This window comes from Drosophila simulans, chromosome 3R, assembly GCF_016746395.2.
Source record: "Drosophila simulans strain w501 chromosome 3R, Prin_Dsim_3.1, whole genome shotgun sequence".
NCBI classification, from domain to species: Eukaryota; Metazoa; Arthropoda; class Insecta; order Diptera; family Drosophilidae; genus Drosophila; species Drosophila simulans.
Genome location: NC_052523.2, coordinates 20,361,038 through 20,383,017, shown reverse-complemented (window position 1 = coordinate 20,383,017; position 21,980 = coordinate 20,361,038). Strand labels below are relative to the sequence as shown.

Here is a 21,980-nt window from a genome sequence, read left to right as displayed (position 1 = left end):
CGATAACGATAAGAGTGGAAAAAGATACGTGTTGCAATGCAATAATATTGTTTATATATTATTTCATTTATTTACTTACTATAGTATTATTTTTATTACCGTGCAAAAAATGATTTTGACAACTTAACACTAATCAAATGTAGCGCATTCGTGTGTCGCTTCTGATCGATCCGATCCACTGACGATCTGATTCATGGATGCCTAACACGCATCGGAATGGAGTAAAGCGAAAAAATATAGGAAAAATGCCAGGGACCAGTACTTAGTTGTTGATATTCTTGGGCGTGGAACAGAGGTACGTACTACTGCTGCAGAGCTGCCTCAAGATAAACGTAATCAGCATGGAATTATCGTTGGCATGGCATTTTAATGGTCAATACATATCTCGTTCATAGGCACCATTAACTAAGGTGACGACGCCCTTCCTCAAGCAATACCATGTCAGTGTCCATTACAAAAAAGTTTTACAAGTTGGATATAAACCGAACGGAATGGGAGATCCCGGATATATATCAGGATCTGCAGCCCGTGGGATCGGGAGCTTACGGACAGGTGTCGAAGGCACTTGTTCGTGGCACCAATATGCATGTGGCCATTAAAAAGCTTGCCAGGCCTTTTCAATCCGCCGTCCATGCAAAGAGGACGTACCGGGAACTTCGACTTTTGAAGCATATGGATCATGAGAACGTAATCGGCCTGCTGGACATATTCCATCCCCATCCCGCTAATGCATCGCTGGAGAACTTCCAACAGGTGTACTTGGTAACCCACTTGATGGACGCAGACCTGAATAACATCATACGGATGCAGCACTTGTCCGACGACCACGTCCAGTTTTTAATCTACCAGATACTCCGTGGCTTAAAGTATATCCACAGTGCCGGAGTGATCCACCGTGATCTTAAGCCCTCAAACATTGCCGTCAACGAGGATTGCGAGCTGCGCATTCTAGACTTCGGGCTGGCCCGTCCAACAGAGAACGAGATGACAGGCTATGTGGCCACGCGTTGGTACCGCGCACCTGAAATAATGCTCAATTGGATGCACTACGACCAAACGGTGGACATCTGGTCGGTGGGCTGCATCATGGCCGAACTAATTACCAGACGCACCCTCTTCCCAGGCACCGATCATATTCACCAGCTAAACCTGATTATGGAGATGTTGGGCACGCCACCCGCCGAATTTTTGAAGAAGATCTCATCGGAAAGTGCACGTTCCTACATCCAGTCACTTCCGCCTATGAAGGGACGAAGTTTTAAAAATGTTTTTAAGAACGCCAATCCGCTGGCCATCGATTTGCTGGAAAAGATGTTGGAGTTGGATGCCGAGAAGCGGATCACAGCCGAGGAGGCTCTTTCACATCCCTATCTGGAGAAGTATGCGGAGCCCAGCGTCGAGCAGACCTCACCACCATACGATCACAGCTTCGAGGATATGGATTTGCCCGTAGACAAATGGAAGGAGCTGATCTACAAGGAGGTCACCAACTTTAAACCCCCACCATCGTTTGCTCAGGTTCTAAAGGATGTAAAGTGAACACAAACCATTAAGAATTTAAAGTATTACATAGGCCAATTTATTTGTTATAACCTACATGTTTCAACCACGTCTTTTGTACTCAAATTTATCAATTCTTAGTGTTAACTTTTTATTTTGTTTTGCCTTTTTGTTATGGCACGCCAAAAATACTATACTTTTTAACAATAAATTTGTTTTATAAAAACATCAAGTAATTCAACAAAAACCTTATTTTTGTCACCTCTTGGGCGGGATCTTTCATAGTGCTGTATGTCCGGTCATAAAGATGACTGAATCCAACAAGTTCAGTGTTCTTTGTGTCGAATGTGCACTGATAGATAAGGTGTTACGATACGATAAGCTTTGCGGGTGACTAAATGCAAGCTCAGTTTTCATTCTGTTCCCTTCCGAAGAAGACATATTTTTGCACATTTAATCCAGAATGTCGGAGTTCGTGAAAGTGGCAGTTAACGAACGCCTTTGGGAGTTCCCCGACATATACGAGTTCGTTTGTTTTCTGGGTGGCGGTTCCTTTGGCCAGGTGGCTAAGGTGAGACTACGAGGCACCGAAAATTACGTCGCTATGAAAAGGCTTATGCACCCATTCGAGAGGGAGGAGGATGCTAAGGGTGCCTATCGCGAGATCCGTCTGCTGAAGCATATGAATCATCGAAATGTTATCAGCCTGCTGAACGTCTTCCATCCACCAGCGCACAACATGATGGATTTTCAGCAGGTTTACTTGGTGACTCACCTGATGGACGCGGACCTGCACAGGTACTCGCGTTCGAAAAAGATGAGCGATCATGAGATTAGGATAATCCTTTACCAAATACTGCGGGGGCTGAAGTACATACACAGTGCCGGGGTTGTTCATCGTGACTTGAAACCCTGCAATATCGCAGTTAATGGAAATAGCGAGGTTCGCATACTTGACTTCGGTTTATCCCGTATGTGCGCAGACAAAATGACGGACTATGTGGGAACTCTGTGGTATCGAGCTCCGGAAATTATCTTCCTCAGGGGTCAGTACACAAAGGCAATCGACGTGTGGTCGGTTGGTTGCATTCTGGCGGAACTTATCACGGGGCGTGTCCTGTTCCCCGGTGAAAACTATCCAAACCAAATACGATGTTTGATTGACATAATCGGTACTCCGACGAGGGAGTTTATCACCGGAATAAGCATGGAAAAATCGCGTAGTTACCTGGAGAGGTACCCGTTACGCCAAAGGTGTGATTTTCACCACCTATTTATGGGTACCGATGTCCAGGCCGTCGATTTGATGGAAAAAATGCTCGAAATTGTTCCCGAAAAACGCATAACAGCTGCGGAAGCAATGCTCCATCCATACCTTCGGGATCTTATTGAGCCACACCATCATGCCGAAGACACCGCACCAGTCTATGATCAGAACTTCGAAAACCTAGTGCTGCCTGTAAAATGCTGGAAGGAACTTGTTGCCAACGAGATTCGGAACTTCTGACCTGACCAACTTGATGTGCATTTTTAAAATGTCTTAATTATAATAATGTAGAAGAATAAAGAAATTTTATATTTATTAAATGAACAAATTGTTCACAAAATTAAATTAAAAACTGGGTCGATATTCAGTTAAATTTAAATATTGAAATCTTTGAAATACCCCTATTAAATCTTCCGGATCTGGCAGCGCTGGCGACAGCTGATTTTGCCTTACCGGCTTATTTTTTTTACATTTGATAAAAAAATAATGTTGAGCTTGCGAAGTGTATTAAAACACTGCCTTTCGGCCAAGAAAACGTGCAGCAGAAACATCTCCGCCCTGTACATAACTGGCGACAAAGCAAACGAAAACTATGTAACTCTGCAGCCGTACATGGACTTTAATGGAACCTTTAGAGAGCGGCAATCTTTGGACCAGAGCATCTCCAGCCGGGGATTGGACATTCCTTTGGAAACTGTGCTCAGCAAGTACGAGAAGTATAAAACACATCACGCTCAGCTGTCCAAGGTGGTGGAGGAACGCGAAAGGGTGACCAAGCGCCTAAAGGAGCTAACGAAATCTGGTGGTAGTGCGGTTCAGCTGGAGGAGTTGAAAGAGCAAGGGAAATCGTTGCGCAACGAGCTAAAGGCTCTAAAGCAGACACTCTATCCCATAGAGGATGACTTTATTCATGACTATCTGCACTTGCCCAACCTGCTGCATGCCCAGAGCCCTGTCGGAGGGGAGGAAAAGCTTCTCTATCGCCATGGGATGCCCAAATCAGATAATAAGACTACATCCCACTTGGCACGCCAGGAACTTGTACATTTTGTGGACAACAATCGTTACTACTTGATGGAGCAGGCTGCTTACTTCGACGTAAATGCCATGCAATCCCTGGCCCGCTATTTCGTCAACCACGGGGACTTCATTCAAACTGCCAATCCAGACTTTGTGCGTTGCGTTCTCCTGGAAGCCAATGCGACACCCTTAACCGACTATCATCTGGTTCAGGAAGAGCACCTGCAAAACAAGATCAATACCGCCTATTTAACCGGAGGTGCGTCCTTCGAGAGCTACCTTGGTGCCATGACCAAGCTGTGCGTGTATCCCTCGGTGCTGCCCCTTCGGTATGTCTGCTGTGGTCGGAGCTACAACAAAGCGGAAGCGAAGTTGTATGGGCCCATTCCCAGTCTTTATACGGCGACACAAACGAATGCGGTACAAAGCTTTGTGGCAACGCAAACGGCCAACGAAGCAGACACCCAACTAGAGCATATTCTCAATCTAGCTACTGATTTCTACAAAGCTGTGGACATACCCTTTCGGATTTCATATGCAACAGCAGCAGCACTAACTCCGGCGGAGAGTCTCCGGGCAGTCATCGAAGTTTATGCCCCCTCACTGCAGCGCTACGTGTGTGTGGGACGTATCAGCAACTACGGGGACTTTGTCTCCAAACGAATCCTTTTTAGCACGCGGCGGGAGAAGCACTATGATTTCTTGCACTTGGTGGGCGGACCAGTGCTCTACACCTCGCGACTGATAGCAGCTCTCGTGGAGCATGGCGTGCGCTTGGAAGACTGCAAACTTTTGGGCTCTATTAGTCAGAAACCCAGTCATCAGCAGGATCTGCAGCAGTTTAAGGACCTTTTCACGTAAAAACGATAGGTGTTTAGTTTCTGTTGTTTGTTCTTAGGCCTAACAATAAGTAAAAGTTAAGTTTTACATACAATTATTTACAATCTAATGTAATCTCATGGTCAGCAGTGCGTTGAGCCCATAAACAGACTGCTAGTCAGCGCACTTGATCTGCAGCTTGGGAAATCTCTTCCGGAAATTTTCACATTTAGGCGTTGTGAAGGTAAAGACATTTCTGGAGTCGTCCAGCACGGAATTGGGACTGGAACGCGGAATCCTCAGCACATACGTGGTGTTGTACTTCAGCTTGCTGAACTCCAGCGGGTCCTTCTGCAATCAAAATGAATGTAATGTAGCTAACATACGGCAGCATTCGCTTGTTTGATCTTTGTAGTTTGGCATACACCTATGGCATGACCCGATTCTATTCATCAATATTGGGAAAATTTTGATTGGCATTTGACCACGTACTGCCAATTGGAAAGACGTGTTTTCCGTGTCAAATAGAGGAAACACGATTGCGCCTTGTTAAACAATACCCCATGGTCAACGATGTTCCACTAATTTGCCCTTGCCCGGTGGTCCGGCCAATCGGCACGAAGTATTCCGACATGTGGCTCGTGGCTCCCATCAGAGCATCATCAAGGGTATTACTTACTTTGGCGCGAATCGCGCGGAACTCTCGCTGCTCGCAGTTCGTCTCCTGGGGACACAGTTCATAGACCCTGCAATCGGGGTGATGGCATGAAATTTATGCATTTGGGCAATTTGTTTACAAATAATTACTTCTCCTTGTGTGGCTGGAAGCCCAGAATCTGCACAATCATGCCGAACTTCCGGTTCAACCGGAAACCCACTTCATACGTGGCGGCGGCCGCTGTCCGGTTTGTAATGGTGGGCGAAACTTCATTGAGGGCAACTGGCTCCGAGGTTGTGGCCCGTTCCGAGCTCATGGAGCTGCTAGTGTGATGATGTCGGCGCCTATTTGCATTCCCGGAGCACTGAAGCGGTGTGATTGGCTCCAGAGGCTGCAGCGTCGTGTTGAACAGCATCGACCACTGCTCGGACTTGAGGCGACGAGAACCCAGGTAGGATATGGCCTGCACCTGGATGTAGTACGAGGAGTTGGGTAGCAGTTCCTTGATCTCGAACTGGTGGGTCTGAAATCATCATAACGAGCGAATTGCTAAGGCGCTACAAGGCACACCTCGGGTTCCACTTACATCCTTAACGTAGGAGCTATTGGTAATCATCGAGGCCTTGGCACTGTTTACGTACAACGACCAGGTGATCTTGTACTTCTCGACAGGCAGGTTGGACTTGGAGGGGCACCACACCAGCTTAAGGGTCATGTATCGCCCATCAAACTGCTTGCCGATGATCTTCGAATCGTTCGGCGCCTTTGGAGGCTTTGGGTCTAAAGAGTTAACAGCAGAGTAAGTGAAGGTTGTATGGAAGACCAGAACTATACACTTACTGCCCGTAGAGGGAAAGGGATCGCTTGGCTCGGAATATCCTCGGAACCCGTAGGCGTTTACGGCTGCCACTCGAACCTCATACCAGCGACCAGGACGCATGTGAAAGAAGATGTACGTGCTGTGGAATATAGAGGAGTGATAACACTGAAAAAGAAATATATCATGGAATGAACATACTGCTTGCTGTGTCCGATGTTCTCCTCCATGGTCTTCTCCACCTTCTGCCATTGCCAAGGACCCAGTTTCCTGGCTGCAAAATGCCGTCCTATGTGGGATCTCACCTCCACGTGGAAGTAGTAGACCAGTAGCGAGGACTCGATCTTCAGATCGACAGCATGGCCTCGCGATCTCCGGAAATACAGGATCTTCGGTATGGGCGGAAGCTGCGTGTTGTTCCTAACGCCGAGAGGTTCCACGCACATGGGTCCGCAACTGGAGGGACAACACTTCTGCACCTCGGGGCATTCATGATCGTACTGACAGTTGTCCAGGCAGGAGAGCCTGGCACGCGATTGCCTTCCAATTTTGGGGCAACTGCCGGCTCTGGGTCCCAGCAAAAGCTCCTGGATGCACTTGTTTAGGCACTGTTCCCGTCCAGCTTTGGTTGTGGGATTGCTGCCACACTTCGCCAGGCACTGCAGCTCCAGGATCTTATCCTTAACATCATTGCTATCCCGGAACCAGTGTGCCAGCTTTTGTCGCTGCAGCTGATTTGATGCGGATGTGGAAGTGGAGCTGTAGGATGAGGATCCATTGGCCACGGCGCTTGGGAATAGCTGGCCGAGAACAAGCAGCGCCAGCAGCGCCACTTGCATGCTGCCCATCTGAACCGCTCCGATCCTCGGTGATTGCAATCTGCAAATGATCATGCGTCAGGTGATCAGCTCTCGGTTTCTGGACATTCCGTGCGTTCGTAATTTGTGCCGATCATCAGCAGCAGCCCGCTGATTATGCTAAAGGATCACCCGCTTCGCCTGCTCCCCGCGATATCGATGGGAGTCGAACCGGTTTCACCCATTTTGCATGACCAACTAACTAATCATTCCTCGCATTTGAGCCGCCCGACCCCGAAGTCGAGGCAATGAAAATGCAAAAAACACATAAATGTATCTCAAGTGCTTGACAGGACTTCAAAGCGCGCATCATAGTGCGTGCCACGAGAGCATCGGACAGACGGCCAGACGAGGCCAGCTATCTTCCTTCCAAGCTGACTCCGTGATGCCCTGTACTGGTCAATTTGAGTTGAAAATGTATGTATTGTATTTTTTCTCACTGTACAGTAAAAATATCTTGTGGATATCTTCGCACCTTTCCAAATCCCGGACAGCACTTTTCATCTTAATTTCGCATCGCAACAATTCTCGGAATCCTGAAGCAGACTCTCGAAATTCTTCACCTGTTAGCTGTTAACTATCGATGTGCTCGCATCGATTCCATGTAGGGTATTTAGCACGCAAATGGGAAACTAATGTTTTATGGTATGGTCGATGGTCGTCGGTTTATGTTGTTGTTTCGCTTTTTGTTGCTGTTCGACTGCGTGTGAATGTGCAGGCAGCAAAAACAAAATCGAGAAAAATACGACTACGATGAATGTGCGAGAGCTGCAAGTGGATGTCACCACATCCACAGCCACAACCACATCCACATCCACAGTTGCAGGGGCTGCAGAAGCAAAAGCAGCAGCCTCATCAGATCAGAAGCCTAGCCAGCAGATGCCGCACATACCAAGGCGATACAGACACTCTGGGAGCAGGAGCAGTTGAGTGGAGAAGTGGTGCAGCGATTCGGCGGCTGGTGGCGGTGGTTTAGCCAGGAGATGCCATGCTCCAGCACAGTTGGGTTCAGAAATATATGTAGGCATTACGATTGGATAATAATTAGAATCAATTCACAGCCTCGAAAGTTTTTATATATCTCAAAAGCAGAGGCAACACTGCGTATGAGTAATTATTTTTTTGATAGAGCTGTAATAATATATTTTCTACTTTCTAAACACAATTCTGAGTAGAAGTCGCTTGCCAAAAAGTATGCAATCAATTTACTTGCAAAATAATGGGATTGTTAGTTAAACCTAGTTAGCTAGCTGCATTGTTAGTTACAAAAATTTGATTCTTAATTGGAAGACCTTTTGTGCTGACCGCGTCTGTGGCGACTGCGACTGCCACTCCGCCTGGGATGCGATGGCGACTGGGGGCCAAGGAGCTCGGAATGGCTGCGGGGAGCGCAGGCCCGAGGCAGCCTAACTGAGGGACATTAAGCGACAAATGAATGTGCGCGACGATCGACGCAAGAAGATGAAGCGGCGACTGCGACGACGACGATCGCCAAGAGCAGACGAGATGAAATGCACCAAGTTCCGCGGAACGAAAAATTTGCAACAAAATTGGGCAGTAAAGCGTCGGCAATGCGGGGATTGGGTTGGGGTTGTGGTTGTGGTTGGGGCTTGGTGCGGGGTATGGAGTGCGGGGTATGCGGAATGGGGGGGATGAGGATAGCGGCCACGACTCTTCCAGATGAATGGGTTCCTCGGCTGACGCTGATGAGACAGTCGAGTCGCAGCCAGGCTGGCTGCCGTTGCGTAGAGGCGATTAATTGCTTTTAACGATTCAAAAATTCAAAATTACTTTTTATGCTTCACGCACACCAAGGCGCAAAGGCACTTGGCCAGCATAGCACAGCACACATACGATGCACTTGGGGAAAATGCTAATAAATTTTCGGAAATTGGTTGGATAAAATGAAAAAAAAAAAAACCTATGAAATTGAAAAACACTACAAAGTATTCACCAAAAAAGAGAAGGAGGTAATGACCATAGTCAAGTTTAAGGTCACGTTTGACCCATTTTTTCTGCAAGTGTACACACAGGGGCGTTGCTAAGGAGGGCAGCGGATGGCAATTGGGGGGGATGAGGATGAGGATGGGGGGCACTAAGATCCGGATCGATTTCGTTGACGTCGTTGCTGTGATAAATCGTTGGTGGTTGCTGCTCTTGCTGGAGTGTTGCTTTTGTTTTGCCTCCACTTGCAGTTGCTCCGTCCCACTAGCCGCCACCCCCACTTCACCCCTACCACGATCCCCCATTTGGGGCTTACTACAATGGCAATCCGGCGACAATGGCCAGTAAACTCGAGGCGGCAGCAACAGCGGCAGCAACTGGGTGTAATATGATGCAAATCGTTTAACACTTTGACCAACAGCTCATCGCATTGTTGCCTCCGCCGCTGCCAAAGTGCATTGGTGGTAAAAAACAAATCGAAAAACTTTAACGTTCGAAGAGGGCACGTAACAAAATACCAGCAAATGGGACGGAGAACAGGAGCAATCATCAGTTTTTGGGGACCAGGCCAGAAAACGGCGAGATCAAACCGAGGAGTTCGATGGACTGGCTGGATGGGCAGGGGGGCTAAACATTATCCACGATCATTGCTGAATCACAGTTAGCCATAATGTAAATATCAACCGAATGTTTTCTGTTGTGCATTTAAAGAAACCGTGAAGTTTCCCCTTCTCAAATATCATGAAAATAAAGTATGATTCCATTTTAGTATGCGTCAGATGTCAACGCTTTCGATGCATGCAAATTTATAACCTAAACAATTCATCATCAAGAACAACAAGCTTATGATTATCTTACAAATTCAAGGTCTTAAGCTTGAGCTCTATATTCCTAAGTAGGTAGTCCATATACCAATTTCACATGATCCAACTATCCTCTTGCTAGAAATTTCGTATCTTTCCCATTGTTGTCAAGCGCGGTATCCCCCGGATCGCTATGGTGACACTTAAGACCGCTAGGAAATCCAAGCGACCCCAATGGAAGCCCATTTATGGGGTTCAAGCACCCAGCTGGGCATGTGCTCAAGCTCAAGCTCAAGCGGAGCGAATCGGAGTAGGATCTGTGTCCATGGCGGTGTCGAGTTCTACGTCAGGTTCTGAACACGAAGCCGTGCTCAAGGTTCAGCGATATGATATGTCGTGTGTGCATTCGTACTCGTACTTCCGATTATAGAGTTCTGTAGGAGCTTTTCTTCTGGGATTCCCTTTCTAAAACTCAACTATGTTCTAAAATCTTCGAAAGAAAGTGCGCATATAAGTGCGCATACATATATGTAACGATATCCAAAGTCATAATAGATATTATATATATTAGGTATTATATTATATTATATTAGTTAGTTTGCCTGATCCCATTTATTTTCTCAGTGTTCTATAGGCGAAAGAACGCCGGCACCGCAAGTGTCCGGCTAAGAGAGCTTTTGGGGCGTGAGAAGTGATGTTGCCGCATGTCAGCCGTGCACTATCCGATGGGATCTCAGTCCATCCCCTTGGATGCCCCTATATCACCACCACCATCCTTACTCGTCCGCAATTAGCGCGAAGACAATCTCATTTACGCCGACGGAATTGCGCAAATGGCGGGCAGTGCGATACATTTTTAGGTACTCACGGTAATGGAAACACTTTCGGATGCACTGGCTCCACGCCGCGTGATCCGTGATCTCGTACTCCCACGCAGTCGGAGCGCCTTCTTTGATCGCTTGCAGCCACTTTAATATTTAATTCGCCGCACTGTTCCGATTTCCGCTCCTGGGAACTGTTGATCTTAAGTAACAAAACCGAAACCGAATCTCAATCCGAATCAGAATCTGAATCTAAATCTCAAGTGGGAGCTCTTTTCGTGCGACCGTTGCGCTGCAGCCCCCAAAAGAGAGTGACACACTGAACGCCACGGACTCGGACTGCAGGGCTCGAGCTCCAATGCTCCCGTTCTCCCGCCGCTCTCTCGCCACAGTGGGCAAGGTGTTGGATTTTCCGAACATAATATTATTTATAAAATATTCAAAATAATCACACAGTATGTTATGAATCGTAATGATTCCGTTACATAAATATTTTAAGTTCTAAATATATATTTTTGTTTTATTTATAATAGTAGTGTTTATACTCGACTGTTTCCATCATCGCAGAAATAATTTAAATTTAAGTGCTATATCAGCGATTTGTACCACTGTGCCGTGCTCCACTTGCTCCCGCTCCCACTCACCGTGTGTGCCGTGCCAAAACAGCGATCTCCACCTCCCGTCTCGCTCGCTCTCCCTTTCTACTACTACGATGCCGCGCCCCTTTGTTTTCATTCAAAATTTCATTAAAGGATGCACACACGCACACCTCCCCTCCCCCACACACACACACAAACGCACTGGTCTGTTGATTTGCATGCACCAATTACTTTATTTTCGTGATTACACATTTACACTGTGATTACAACGGGAACCTGGAAACAGATTAGGTTCTGATCGTTCGCATCCTTGGATTCCCACAGCATGCTGCCTTTCATCTGGAACACAGAGAGAAATATTGTTAAATATATAATTCGAAATATGTATAAATGAATATTAATGGTGATTTATACAGTTTATTGATGTTATTTACTTACCACCGGCAAAGTTTCGTTCACAAAGATATTGGCCCAATAGGCCTTTCCATCACTCGCGCTCTCTATGCATCCGTGATCTCCGTCGCAAGGATCCGGAGTTATGGCCGCCTGGGTCTTGATGTAGTTAAACACCCATCGGACTTCGTGCTTCAGAAAGCTGACGCCATTGCCTGTAAATGAGATACAATAATAAGTTATACTATTATACTATACCATTACTATTATTTTGGCTTGGCTGTACGTTTTTTTATCAAAGCTGAAACTCTAGTCCAATTATCTGAAAATGTTTTGCATGCTCTCTTCAATCTGAATGTTTGGCCAATCTTCGTTTCAGCCCCCTATCGCGAATTAGTACTCCAAATGTTCGATTCGTGCTGAGATCAATCGTTTCGATTTCGTCTCCATTTCTGCTGATTCATCAAAATACCATTAAGCGTTTAATTTATTATTTATGGATCGACTTTGGGGCGGAGCCTAGGCTGCAATCGAAGTGCATTGAAGTAAACAGTAGTAGCAGCAGCAGGAAATTCGGTGAGTTTTTGTAGATACACAATCTTCGCCAGCTTATCATTATAACCACCATCATTTGAGCACGCATATTCAGGTAATTCAGGGGGTTCCAAACACCTTGCCCCACCCGAACATCCGCCATTCACCTGATCGAAATTCTTCGCCCGCACCAGATCTATTTTTATTTCCGACTGACTTTTGCTCAGAACGCGAATCGAGCGAATCTGAGAAATCCCAATTTCGAATGCACGGATCTGCTCTTATCAGCGGAGCACCTACATACCATTATCATCGAAGCGCACAGTAACCTTAATGGTCGCGTTCCGGGCCATGGAGCAGGGCAGTGTCGTACAGCTCTCGATGTCCAGGTAGCTGACCTGGTACAAAGAACCTGAAAGCGGCAAAGGAAACAGATTTAAAAGGTATGTACTTAAAACCACAAAATATGGATCTTTAAGCTGTATATCTTATGCTAACCATATGCCAAAATAGTTCGTAATTATTCCTTTAAACATAATAAGGATGCGATCTATAGGTTGGACATTCTATCCTCATTGGATTTGATTACGTGACATAGTACATGCCATTCATTCACCCATATAACTAACACCTGGCAACAAATTAAAAACTTTGGTGAAAAACTTTCCCAGCAACTAAGCTGAATTATCTGCGATCCACACAGACGATCGCCTATACATACTATATACGCATTTCTGAATAATCTATAATCTATGACCAAGTGCACTTCTCAAGGCCGTTAAACAGTTTCTATCTTTCAAAAATGAACTGTGTTCAGCATTAGATTACAACACCCAATTAACTTGGCTCTTAATTGATTACTGTCCCCCCAAAGTGGGCGTTCGCCTGTCTATCAGCGTCATAAGGTAATCTCCCATAAGGGCGTCATATCTGTTTGTTTACAGTTCCTCAAATCTAGAACATAAATCATATATTTACTGTGCACAGTCCATAAATACTCCATTTAATCAGACATCGTAAAAACCAAAATACACTTAATAGCTCGTGCTCTGGGCAACTAAAACTAGTTAACGAAGGTTTAATGCCCTAAAATCAAATAAGCTAGGTAATTAAAAATAGTTAAAAATAGAATTTCTTTTTCCTTGACTCCAAAGTGAACGGCGTAAATCTAATTTTATATTCTGTTGATAATGAAAAATTGGAAACAAGTAACTATATTCGGGTTTTTTGTTGATGTCATTGGAATATCACTTCTTCCGTTTATTACGCCCATCTATCTAACCCACTTTCAAATTAAACTCTGATAGTATTTTTCGATTGATTCATTATGGTAATGTATCATAAATTAGATTTATCATGTCACATTGTAGTATATAGCAAAGTTAAAGGCGCTACTATCGGGGAATTACCCTTTATGATGGTTATATATATTCGTTACTCGTAGAGTAACAGGTATACTAGATTCGTTTTTTGATATTTCCATACTTCGTTTTAAATCTATTAAAAATAAATATATATTTAATCTCGATATTGATTGAATTGTAAAATTGCAAGATTTAATCCTTTGCTCGGACTCCCTTAAGCTGAGTAAGGGGTATCTGATAGTCGAGCAACTCTGTTATATCGTTTTCTCTTTTGTCAGATTGCGCCCTGTGAAATTTACAATATACTTGTTAGAGATCTAATCGGAATTACTTTGCACAATATTTGATCAATTCAAATTCCCAAAGATGGTTGTTGCGGAAGTAATTCCTATTTAGTATACTTCGATTTCGGTAGGTCGATTTTTACCGAAAAACTACATTTTTGGTGAATGACTTTTAATTTTAGTATTTTTTCGAATATAAAGCTTTTGAGGTTTCTTTTCGAATGCATACCTTTATAAAACCATGGTGTATAAGAAAACTGCTCGAGGTATTTTCTTACCGTTTTTTTCCCCTGTGGAAATCAATTGATTTTATACGTTGTATGAATCGACCCACCGAAAAGCACTGATCCTGAGATATACTTACCGCAGTCCTCGAAGGGCAAAGATCTTAGGGACAGATATTTTTTGTAAACAGCATCCCTGGTAGACTTGATCGTTCCGCCGGCCAATTCGTGGGCAGCGCAAATAACCAAGAGTATTTTTAGATAGTAATCCATTAGGGCGCCGCGCATGGTTTAATCGACTGTTTGAGATCTTGATCGCGGTATGATTAGAATATCGGCCAAACGAATTTTGCGTAGGTGTGCAAATAACAAATGTCAATAACAATAACAAAGCAATTCGTTAATCAGGATCACGGGCTGGCAACGTTTTTTTTTGGCGATACGATTTGCTTGGTGGCTATTGGGTGACTGACACCAAGAATAGTGGGTCCCAGCAAAAGTAGCCGGCCTCTCTTCGATTGGAGTGCTGGTACTCTCCGGGCAAACGTAAATAAATAAATAATTCGCGGACGCCAAGGCAATAAACTTTGATTTATTGACTGGAAGCCGATCGGAGCAAATAACGCTGACTTTCGCTTCAGCTCCAACTGATAAGGTCAGCGAATCACTTTGAAGATTTCCAAACGGGAAGTCCGTGACGTAGCTGGAGGCGTGTGTGGGTTTGGGAGTGGGTGGTTGGGCGGCGGGCACGCGTGTGTGTCGCGCCTATAAATACACGAAAGTAAATCAAGTGACTCGGGCGATGTATTGATAAAAGTAACCAGCCACTTGACTTTAATTGAAAGTTAAAGAACATGGCAAACCATAATTAAATATCATTAGATAATGTCCCCTTTAATAAATCGATTTAATCCGTAGACAGCGAAGGTGGAAAATTTTGGAATGTGAATCATTCTGGACGTCGAACTCCTCACTCAATAATACCCTTCAGATAGTTGGTGTTCTTGATGATCCTGAAATCAGTGCGCAGCTGAATGAATTGCCGCACCACCGACTTGTCCAGATAATTCTAAATAGAGTAGGGTGGATACAGATGGTAACGTAAGACTATCGCTCGAAATCAAAGGCACCGCACACTTACCAGAGTGTCACCCGTGCAAACTTCTTGAAGGTTTTGGGGCTTAACAAGTAGTAAATTGCACAATGCATGCAGGATGTCAAACAGTTGCGTAACCAGCGGACTATCCAGCTCGCGGATGCACTTGCGATACTCGTTCACGTCGCAGATGGCACACATGGCGCCAGCCGTGTTGAACTGCATGGTCTGAAGGTGATCGTAGATCACTCGGTGCAGCCGAGTTCCAAATTCTGTGAGAACATTCTGCAAATTCTCTCCATCAACACATTTTTTGATCTGCACAATCACTGGCTGCAGACTCTGAACGACTTGTAAGCACGCCTAGAAAAGAAAAATAACATTTTTAAGAAAAGCTCGAATTAACTAAATTTATATCTTACCGCTGAAGATATTGTATCCACATCGGTTTCCGGCTTGTAGTCCGTTTTCTTTTGTTCATATTGCAAATATACCTTGACCCAGCCAATAACAGCGCTAATGGAGCGATCCAGACCCTGGTCCAGCTTGGTCTCGATTTGCTCCATCAGAATACGCTTTTTGAACACATAGTCCGAGTATTTGGGCGTATTACTAGAAAAGAATACATTATACATTCTAAAAAATGTAAATTAATAAAGTCCCAACATACCTCACACAGGGTATGACAGATGTGTGGCACAGCTTGTCCAGTAGATGGACTATGATGTTCGTCTTTTGCACCACATCAAAGAAGTAGAGCTGGGGAAAGACCCTGCCCTCGGCCAATGGCACTGCCTGCAGACCCAACTCCAGTGCGTAATCTACGTGCTCGTGCATCAAGAAACGGAGAAGGATATCGTTCAGCTTTATAGCATTGCCTGGTAGCTCGTTCTCGTTGGACAGCAGACGACAGCGTTTAAGCGACGCCTTGGCCTCTTGCAGCATGTTGATGGCCAGCTCCTCAGACAGGAACGTCTCCCCGCCGTAGTCCTCGATGGCAGCAATATTTATGTTGGCCCGCGTGGCTATCAGCACCTCCATGTTTCGCCGAAAGCCCTTAGTGGTTGCAGTCTTTTGGTGTTTCTTGCTGGCATAAAACTTTTCCAGCTCTGTAGAACACTTGGCTGTGAGGCATTTGGTCTCCATTTCGGCGTAGCCGGCCAAATGCTTCATAAAAATCTGCTGTGTCAGCTTCTGTAACAAGTCGTCGTCGATCGTGGACATGTAGATTTGAAGATCTGTTGACAATTTTAGTGTGCTGCAATGTTGTTGTGAAATGAAAGTAATCGCAAATTTAGAATTTTAACGTAACTTCTGAATGACTCACCGCGAGTATAACTCATAAAGGGTGCGGAGATATTTCTCCTCATCTTTTTTGTCCTCCAACTTAGTCATGGCGTACTGGTGAAGCTTCAGTTGATAGATGTTAAGTATGAACTTGGACATAACCTGCTGCGGATTGGCAAACACCTTCTGGATTATCTCGTAGTGATGCTTGCACAGCGGTACAATGCCTATAAAGATGTCTTTGCCGCTGTACGGTTGCATTTGGCTCTGCTCGATGTATGCGTCTACACACTGGGCGTAACCCTTGAACTGGGACAAGATCTGGGCCAGTGTCTTCATGCGCTCGATGTCCTCGCTCTTTTGGGCGGTGGCAAACTCTTCGATCAACCGCCGCTCGACTTCATCGTATTTCTTTTCGATTTTTCTTTTGGATTCCGCAAAGTTTCCGGGCGGCAGATCCTGCGAGATAGCGTAGAGCTTTTGTATCACATCTGCGGCCTCACTTAATCTTGCGGCATCCGCAAAAATATCGTTGACAATTACAGGGCCAGCGGCCAAAAACTCGGACATAAAATTAAGTAACTTCTGGGCCTCCACTGAACGACTGCGTGGAGTGTTCACATTCTCCAACTGCTCGCCCAGGTGCATGATCTTGCCGGCCACCGAATTGATTTTTTCGTCCAGCTGGCCGAACACATCAATGGCCGTTTGGTGGCGTTCTTGGAGCTTGGCAATCTTTTTGGCGTGCGACTCCTTCTCCTGGCGCAGCGACTCCTCTAGCCGTTCACACTTGCTCTGTTGCTTCTCCTGCAGGATCTTCAAGTCCTTAATGGTTTGGATGAAGGTATCGTGCAGGGCCACAGGATGAAATTCCTCGCTATTCTGGAGTTCATTGTTGGTGCGCCAAGTAAGGCGTTCTATGAACTCGCCCACCTCAAAGGGTTCCTGTTGGTTATGATAAATATATATAAACCAAAATTCATCCAACATGTCCTGTGAGCTCACCTGTTCAAACTCCTCCATGTATTGGGATAGCATTTTAATGTATTGTTAAGTTTTCGGATTTTAATGATCTGATTTAGTAGGCGTTTCTTTCCTGCTTCTTCTTGCTATATTATTGTTGCTTCCGCTCAGCTGTTGCTTTTGAGGTTGCCACACTGCTCACTTTCTTTCAGCTGGCAATGTCGTTCGGTTTGTTTATGTTTTTGTTTGCTCTTTTAGCCAAAAATTTAAATGTTTGGCGGTTGTTATATAACCAATGGTAGGTTTTTTATTAAGTAAAATAAAACAATGCTTTTATGCTTGCTGATCTTAATCAAATGTTTATTATAATATGAATGCGCGTCTTACTTATTGCCTCGTATCAAAACCATTTTTTTTACAACAAATTGCAATGTGCTAAACAAGTTAAAATTTCAAACATTAATATTTTGTATAACCTTTATAATTATTGCGTGGAGTCAGCGATTTATTAAACCTTAGTTACAGTTTTGAACTGAATATGAAAATATGAAGAACCAATAACTTTTTTTTGTAAATTTTCTGTGCGGGTTTTCGCAATAGACATTTGTTTAGCGAAGGAAAGCTAGTTCTTATTTGTTTTTACAAACTGCGTCTGCTGCTGCTACTGCAGTTGATCCTGTTGCTGCTGCTGCAGGTGCAGGTGCGGATGCGGATGTGGGTGGGTGAGCGTGTGACCGATGCCGCCGGAGGTCGACGGCAAGTCCAAGGCGTGCGGCACGATGTTGATGGCACTGGCGGTGCTGGCCGAGGAGGCCAAATCCACGGCCGGCAGACGCACTCCGTCCTCGAACTGAGCGCCGCCAGCCAGGCTGTTCAGCACATCCGGAATAGAGGGGGTGTCCACTAGCTGGTGCAGGTTCTTCAGCTCCGTGGAGCGCAGGCTGGCGGATAAGCTCTCGCTCGAGGCCAGCGACGTGGATAGCGGTGAGTTGCGTTCAATGGATGATGCTATGTCTGTGGGAGTATGCAATAGTAAGTATTCCTTAGCTTAAAAGCAGCTCTTGCACTCACCAGTTCTGTCCGTGTCCGGGGAACAGGTGTTGTGACCTGTTGTTCCTTGCGGCTGCTGCATCATCATCATCAGCTTCTCCTCCATCTGCATAATAATCTTCTTCTGCACGTCATACTTCTTGTTCACGGACTGCAAGAAGAACGAATTTTATGGTTTATAGCTCTTAATTCAAATTAAGTTACTGGTAAACTCAGACTATTTCTTAAAAGTCCGAACTATATGAGATATAATTTTAAATTTCAGCCCTACCTTAAACTTTTCTTCGTACTCATCCTTGACGGTGCTTAGAAGTCGCTTTTGCTCCGTCATGGCCTTCTCGCTGTTGGCCAGCTGGGCCTGCAGGTCGCTGATCTTGTGCTTCATGCTTTCCAGCTGTGATGTCTTCTCGTCCAGACTATGCCTCAGATCTAAATAAATAAACTGAATGATTAAACATCCGTGTCATATAAACAATGAATAAGCACCCTTCAGTTCCAAGTTGCTGCTCTCTTGTAGCATCTGCAGTTCCTCGTCGCGGGCCCTGAAGTTATCGATCTCAGCCAGACGGTCGCGGCAACGCACTTGCACCTCACCCATGATAATGAACTCGGCCTCCAGTCGTGCCAGCTCCTGTTTGCACTGCAGCCCAATGTCCGCCTGCTGCTGGGTGTGCTGAAGCTCGGTTCCCAGACTGAAGACCTGACCGCGCAGAGACTCCAGTTCATAGTTCATCTCCTTGTGGCGCGCCAATTCGCTGGTGAGTCGCGTCTGCAGGTCATCGTTAGCCTGCCGCAGGCACTTCTTTTCCTCCAGTTCGTGCTGGTACTTAGCCCTCATCTCGCCCAGCTCCTCCTGGTGGATGTTCTGGCGCTCGTTGGCCAACCGAATGGCCTGATCCATTTTGTTTGCCAGATCCTTGTTCTTTGCATCGAAGTTCTTAAGCTGCTCCCTTAACCGATCCCGCTCCATTTCCAGGCTGCGCTTGTCCCTGCTTCGTCCCATGAGTCGTCGATTGCGCTCTGCGTGAATGGATCGACGGTAGCTTTCGTATTCCAGCTGTAGGCACATCAGTTGACCTTGCTCGGCGTCAAAGGTCTCATTGGCCTTGATCGCATGCTTAATGTATTCGTCCAGAATATCTTGCGGGTACAGAAGGTTCCTCTCATAGTCGATTCTTTGCTCCTTGCACTCCAGCAGAAGTTCAATGAGCCAATTCTCGTACTGCGCTGGAGCACTGTCCAGTCCTTCCACCGTCTGGGTGGAGGCATGGGTGCAGCTTCTAGCCGGATCCTTGGGCGCCGAAATGGCCAGGTTCCGGCCGCTCCTCTGAAGGCGGCTGCCAGTCTTTTGCGTATTTCCATTCTCCCCTCTCTGTCTTTGGCTCGAACAATCGGCCTCGTCATCATTCTCCTCCAGATGCTGCTGCCGCATTCCGGAAAGGGCCGAGCAGGATTTGGTTCGTCGCATTGGGTTCTCTGCCTCAGTACTCCAACTTGCCTTCTTTGCCGCTGAACTTCTGCTGTCCGCACAGGAACCATTTCCACTGTAGCTTGCCATGCGATTGCGGCGCTTCTTTGCCAGCTGGTGCATGGATCGGCTGGTGGGCATATGAAGTCCTCCCACACTGCAGAGGTTCCGGTCCGTCTCGTTGCACTCGCCACAAACTGCAGCGACCTCCTGGCTGACAGATGGATAGACGGAACCGCCAACAAGGGATAAATCGGAGTTAATTTCCGGCAGGCTGCTTGGACAAGGTGCGTTTACAGATCGCTCGACGTTATGCCTGTCCTGGATGACCTGCGACAGGCGACGGTCATAGGCCGTTCCTCTGTTGACCTCCAGATATGAGTGGCTGCTCTCTTCCGCCTCGCGAGAGACATCCGGGAAACTGAACTGACTCTGCTGGTCCTTGCGCATGGGTGAAGAAGGCTGGCTTACGGCGAAGATAGCTCTCACAGCATGAGAATTGACCGCACGTCCCGGCTGCTTGATATCCCTCATATCCTTTAGGGGGGTGGTCTCCGGTGTGGCCTCCACAGCTGCTTCGGGCGGCGAGGAGCCAGTCATGCCAACCATAAGCTGCGAGTTCATAGCCGGTTGAAGTGGCAAAATAAACGACGTGGTGGGTGTAAGCGGTATGCCGCTACTGGTCGTGGCAATCTCGTTATGCGGACTCCAAATGGGACCAACATCCCCACCCGAGGCAAACGAATCGAAGCGGTTGTAGACATTTCTCGATTGCTGAAACTCCCTCAGCTGATAGCTGTAGTCCGTATTCGAGGTGTTTGAAGTCATGCGACTGTATCCTGGCGTCATTGGATACGCATAGCTGCCGTCTTCGTTGCTCGTCTCGGGCAAGAGGACGGGCAGCGATAGGTTGGCGCACTCCATAACCACATCATGCGGCTCCATCTCCTTCCATCGCGTATTGTTTACCTCAGTCTCTGGCGTGGCCGTCACCAGCATGGGATGCACTCGCACAGTGTTTAGCAGCGGCTTGATTGTATGCTGGAAGATGCCCCCGCCGTTGCCTCGCTTGATGAACTCCACTAAATAGGCAATAAAGCTGCACGGATACATGCCGTACAGGCGGTGAAACAGCATCTGTAGACCCAACTGCAGGTGGACGAGCTTCTCGTCCGGCAGTTTATTGCTATTCTGCAGCTTCCACGAGGCCAAATGCCCGAACACCTCAAACAGATCGTTGAGAAAGTTGGGCACAGAATTCGGTATGATCGGCAGCAGAGTAATTATGCACAACAGGGCGCTCATCAGCGGAACTATCTCCTTCTCGTGCTGCCAAAGATATGGAAGTGATGCTGTACCCGGACAAAATTGTAAACAACTTCAAACTCACCGTCATCAGCTTAAAAACACTTTTGATCAGCCGATGTTTCTCGATCTTGTACAGCCAAGTAGGGTGATGGCGAACAATGAAGCAGAACACCTGGAGGCTCTGCACTCGGTGTTGGGACTGCTTTAGGCAATCGTCCAGCTTGTCAAAGATGTACCCATCGTGTGGTGCCTGGGCTTTTACCAGTACCTCCAAAATGCGCTGAGATCCGGTTGTAAAGAAGTAGTCCAGCATGAATTTCACCACCCACTGCTCCTTGTCTGTGGGAAATGGTATGTGGGAATAGGTGGCATATTAACCGTAGCGGGCAAGGACTCACTTTGGGATAGCAACTCCACAAGCTTGCGCTTGGCCTCCTCGTTCTCCAGCGTCATGTTGGACTCCAGGTCACCAATGATCTTCTCAATCACCATGGCGGCGGCTTTATTGGCTTCCTGTCGCTATGATTGATTTTTCCGCCCGCCCTCTGTCGACTGTTCCTGCTCCTGCTACTCCGCTCCTGGTCCTTCTACTCCACTCACTCGTCGTCGTGGTTGTCTTTTGCAGAGCTGCGTGTGCTTTTTCTCGTCTTGGTCGCTGTAAACTGGAGAACAAGTGTTGGCATTGAAATTCCGGCTGCGTTCGATGCACTGCACTATTGTTTCGGTTGTGGAGTGCTCATTTAAAATGCTTACCTCTGCTAAACTCATATTTTTTTACATGTTTGTCTTGAAATGAAAAAGGTTATTTTTTTGTGATATTCCTCTTGCGCTGTTATCGCCAGCCAATCGATGGTTTTGTCTGGCAACGCCGCTGGCGAATGTCCGGCAGCTTTGGCCGCAATCA

At 46.3% G+C, this 21,980-nt stretch overlaps 7 protein-coding genes and 1 long non-coding RNA gene across 10 annotated transcripts; 4 read left to right on the top strand and 4 right to left on the bottom strand.

Moving 5' to 3' along the window:
• The first annotated feature begins 140 nt into the window (after positions 1-140).
• Positions 141-1,747, top strand: LOC6729353 (mitogen-activated protein kinase p38a). The gene is made up of 2 exons (XM_016174819.3): positions 141-295; positions 396-1,747. Exon 2 carries the CDS (start codon positions 439-441, stop codon positions 1,537-1,539), a length of 1,101 nt encoding a protein of 366 aa, XP_016035989.1. The 5' UTR covers positions 141-295; positions 396-438; the 3' UTR covers positions 1,540-1,747.
• A 93-nt stretch (positions 1,748-1,840) lies between these two features.
• LOC6729352 (putative mitogen-activated protein kinase 14C) lies at positions 1,841-3,082 on the top strand. Its single transcript, XM_016174820.3, has one exon. The coding sequence runs from the start codon at positions 1,964-1,966 to the stop codon at positions 3,005-3,007; it is 1,044 nt and encodes a 347-aa protein (XP_016035987.1). The 5' UTR covers positions 1,841-1,963; the 3' UTR covers positions 3,008-3,082.
• An 81-nt stretch (positions 3,083-3,163) lies between these two features.
• On the top strand, positions 3,164-4,721 carry LOC6729351 (serine--tRNA synthetase-like protein Slimp). Its single transcript, XM_002104631.4, has one exon. It carries the CDS (start codon positions 3,254-3,256, stop codon positions 4,646-4,648), a length of 1,395 nt encoding a protein of 464 aa, XP_002104667.1. The 5' UTR covers positions 3,164-3,253; the 3' UTR covers positions 4,649-4,721.
• On the bottom strand, positions 4,661-10,838 carry LOC6729350 (anosmin-1). Of its 2 annotated transcripts, none has more exons than XM_016177369.3 (7): positions 10,554-10,838; positions 6,283-6,960; positions 6,105-6,223; positions 5,851-6,044; positions 5,414-5,787; positions 5,286-5,352; positions 4,661-4,954 (listed from the first exon to the last, which is right to left on the bottom strand). In XM_016177369.3, exons 2-7 carry the CDS (start codon positions 6,927-6,929, stop codon positions 4,781-4,783), a joined length of 1,575 nt encoding a protein of 524 aa, XP_016035986.1. In that variant the 5' UTR covers positions 6,930-6,960; positions 10,554-10,838; the 3' UTR covers positions 4,661-4,780. The 2 variants fall into 2 exon arrangements, with proteins under 2 accessions (XP_016035986.1, XP_016035985.1); XM_016177368.3 differs by having other exon boundaries at positions 4,661-4,957; positions 10,554-10,837.
• On the top strand, positions 6,959-8,103 carry LOC123327320. Its single transcript, XR_006541984.1, has 2 exons — positions 6,959-7,355; positions 7,433-8,103. It is a non-coding gene; the product is annotated as an uncharacterized LOC123327320 (long non-coding RNA).
• Positions 10,839-11,314: 476 nt separating the features above from the next.
• Positions 11,315-14,594, bottom strand: LOC6729348 (NPC intracellular cholesterol transporter 2). Of its 2 annotated transcripts, XM_039295886.2 has the most exons (5): positions 14,045-14,594; positions 13,959-13,970; positions 12,337-12,444; positions 11,544-11,713; positions 11,315-11,444 (listed from the first exon to the last, which is right to left on the bottom strand). In XM_039295886.2, exons 1-5 carry the CDS (start codon positions 14,190-14,192, stop codon positions 11,358-11,360), a joined length of 525 nt encoding a protein of 174 aa, XP_039151820.1. In that variant the 5' UTR covers positions 14,193-14,594; the 3' UTR covers positions 11,315-11,357. The 2 variants fall into 2 exon arrangements, with proteins under 2 accessions (XP_039151820.1, XP_002104664.1); XM_002104628.4 differs by lacking the exon at positions 13,959-13,970.
• A 115-nt stretch (positions 14,595-14,709) lies between these two features.
• LOC6729347 (exocyst complex component 5) lies at positions 14,710-17,444 on the bottom strand. The gene is made up of 6 exons (XM_002104627.4): positions 17,293-17,444; positions 16,328-17,232; positions 15,671-16,258; positions 15,423-15,612; positions 15,046-15,363; positions 14,710-14,973 (listed from the first exon to the last, which is right to left on the bottom strand). Exons 1-6 carry the CDS (start codon positions 17,323-17,325, stop codon positions 14,875-14,877), a joined length of 2,133 nt encoding a protein of 710 aa, XP_002104663.2. The 5' UTR covers positions 17,326-17,444; the 3' UTR covers positions 14,710-14,874.
• Positions 17,445-17,581: 137 nt separating this feature from the next.
• Positions 17,582-21,974, bottom strand: LOC6729346 (hamartin). Its single transcript, XM_016177367.3, has 7 exons — positions 21,830-21,974; positions 21,475-21,738; positions 21,159-21,415; positions 18,787-21,097; positions 18,572-18,729; positions 18,322-18,451; positions 17,582-18,264 (listed from the first exon to the last, which is right to left on the bottom strand). The coding sequence occupies exons 2-7, from the start codon at positions 21,566-21,568 to the stop codon at positions 17,912-17,914; spliced, it is 3,303 nt and encodes a 1,100-aa protein (XP_016035984.1). The 5' UTR covers positions 21,569-21,738; positions 21,830-21,974; the 3' UTR covers positions 17,582-17,911.
• Between the last annotated feature and the right edge of the window lie 6 nt (positions 21,975-21,980).

Coding starts and splice junctions, on each gene's coding strand:
- LOC6729348 (XM_039295886.2), bottom strand. CDS start 14,192: ATGCGCGGCGCCCTAATGGATTACTATCTAAAAATACTCTTGGTTATT. Junction 11,714..12,336: donor TGTGCGCTTCGATGATAATG/GTATGTAGGTGC, acceptor TCTCATTTACAG/GCAATGGCGTCAGCTTTCTG. Junction 11,445..11,543: donor TGAACGAAACTTTGCCGGTG/GTAAGTAAATAA, acceptor TCTGTGTTCCAG/ATGAAAGGCAGCATGCTGTG.
- LOC6729347 (XM_002104627.4), bottom strand. CDS start 17,325: ATGCTATCCCAATACATGGAGGAGTTTGAACAG. Junction 15,364..15,422: donor TGGATACAATATCTTCAGCG/GTAAGATATAAA, acceptor TTTCTTTTCTAG/GCGTGCTTACAAGTCGTTCA. Junction 14,974..15,045: donor TTTGCACGGGTGACACTCTG/GTAAGTGTGCGG, acceptor TACTCTATTTAG/AATTATCTGGACAAGTCGGT.
- LOC6729351 (XM_002104631.4), top strand. CDS start 3,254: ATGTTGAGCTTGCGAAGTGTATTAAAACACTGCCTTTCGGCCAAGAAA.
- LOC6729346 (XM_016177367.3), bottom strand. CDS start 21,568: ATGGTGATTGAGAAGATCATTGGTGACCTGGAGTCCAACATGACGCTG. Junction 21,098..21,158: donor GTGTTTTTAAGCTGATGACG/GTGAGTTTGAAG, acceptor TATCTTTGGCAG/CACGAGAAGGAGATAGTTCC. Junction 18,730..18,786: donor CAGCAACTTGGAACTGAAGG/GTGCTTATTCAT, acceptor TTATTTATTTAG/ATCTGAGGCATAGTCTGGAC.
- LOC6729353 (XM_016174819.3), top strand. CDS start 439: ATGTCAGTGTCCATTACAAAAAAGTTTTACAAGTTGGATATAAACCGA.
- LOC6729352 (XM_016174820.3), top strand. CDS start 1,964: ATGTCGGAGTTCGTGAAAGTGGCAGTTAACGAACGCCTTTGGGAGTTC.
- LOC6729350 (XM_016177368.3), bottom strand. CDS start 6,929: ATGGGCAGCATGCAAGTGGCGCTGCTGGCGCTGCTTGTTCTCGGCCAG. Junction 6,224..6,282: donor AACATCGGACACAGCAAGCA/GTATGTTCATTC, acceptor TATATTCCACAG/CACGTACATCTTCTTTCACA. Junction 4,958..5,285: donor TCCGCGCGATTCGCGCCAAA/GTAAGTAATACC, acceptor TTTTGATTGCAG/AAGGACCCGCTGGAGTTCAG.